Source organism: Monopterus albus, unplaced genomic scaffold (genome assembly GCF_001952655.1).
Source record: "Monopterus albus unplaced genomic scaffold, M_albus_1.0 scaffold59.1, whole genome shotgun sequence".
Classification (NCBI taxonomy): domain Eukaryota; kingdom Metazoa; phylum Chordata; class Actinopteri; order Synbranchiformes; family Synbranchidae; genus Monopterus; species Monopterus albus.
Window position 1 is genome coordinate 2,168,107 of NW_018127939.1, and position 1,270 is coordinate 2,169,376.

Sequence of the window (1,270 nt, forward strand, 5' to 3'; positions counted from 1 at the left end):
ATATGACATTTATTACTACATTTGGCTCCTTCCCCCTTATGGGTTTGCATGAATTTGTTTTGAAGAGCAAGAATACACAGCTGTTGTGAGCCATTAAAAACACAGAAAATGTACTGTGCAAGGAGTTAAGCAAAATAGCCATTTCATCAGGGTACAAGACTTGGTGTTTCACAGTTTTTATGCTGAAATGTGAGACTTTGGTGGAAGTCCGTTTGTTTGAACGTGTCATATAGTATCCCTCTAAGATCTTTGAGCCACAGAGTTAAAGACATAAAGCTGTCATAGGTTAGTTAGCTCGGTGGTGTAAAACGGAGCAAACCACAAGACAGACCAGTGTACTGAAGTGCATTAGGGCGTGGGGGGGTAGTCATTACTACTTACTGTGTACAGCTCATTTAGGACCTTCATTAAGTCTTCCTGGAGCTGAAAGGCTATCTCCTTGCTCTGAAAAAGAGATACAGAAGGAAAATCAATGAGCGTGACATAGAAAATCACTCACTGACAGAGTGAAATATGGAAGCAGATTATAGTTACTACTCCTAATACTTGTATAGTATAGTTTAGGTTTTATATGAATGGTGGAGAATGTCCAGACCTTGGCCAGAAAGCATGTTCTGGTTTGAATGGTACAAAAGTAAAACACAAACAGTGCATTTATCATCCTCTGTTAAATACAGGGTTTATGCGTTTATGTGGTGTCAGCTTTTCCACTCAAAATCATCAGCTTGAGTTTCACTGTCCACATGCTCAACACATTATCTGGCTTCTATGCCTGAGTGTAAAAGAGTTTTCCCAAATATGTTAACACAATCAGCATCGCTGCATGGCTGACTCAGTAATACTATCGGACACACGCCCACATTAATGCATCTCACAGTTGTGGGATATAGTTTAACAGTGACACTGTAGTGATTTAGTGGGGCTTTTACTATTAATCTAACTGTTGAGTTCCCATATTTCTTTTACACTGACTCATACACTGTACCACGTGTTTATGAGATTATGAGTCATAACAATGAATTTTTGATCTCTCATTAGATACCGTGTGCTGCTACCTGGATGATGTTACAGCCTTGGCCCACACTGCAGCTCTTTCTCTAACCTAATTATCCTCAGACAAATCTCATTCTGGGAGCCTGAGAGGGCATCACACCACCTAGTACTGTTGTATAGAGAAGTCAAGAAATGGAGTGTAGATTTTTTTTTTTTAGAGCTGTGACAGTCAAAAGTAAACTAAAGTTACATTTAAAACCCCAGCCAGTCATTTCTT

At 39.4% G+C, this 1,270-nt stretch overlaps 1 protein-coding gene across 5 annotated transcripts in view; it reads right to left on the reverse strand.

Annotated features, from left to right (window-relative positions):
* srgap1a (SLIT-ROBO Rho GTPase activating protein 1a) overlaps positions 1–1,270 on the reverse strand; it is a 43,648-nt gene that overhangs the window by 37,802 nt on the left and 4,576 nt on the right. For all 5 annotated transcript variants that reach the window (XM_020602950.1, XM_020602951.1, XM_020602949.1 and 2 more), the window contains exon 2: positions 382–444. In XM_020602950.1, the coding sequence (XP_020458606.1) occupies positions 382–444 (63 nt within the window). The remainder of the gene's footprint in view (positions 1–381; positions 445–1,270) is intronic.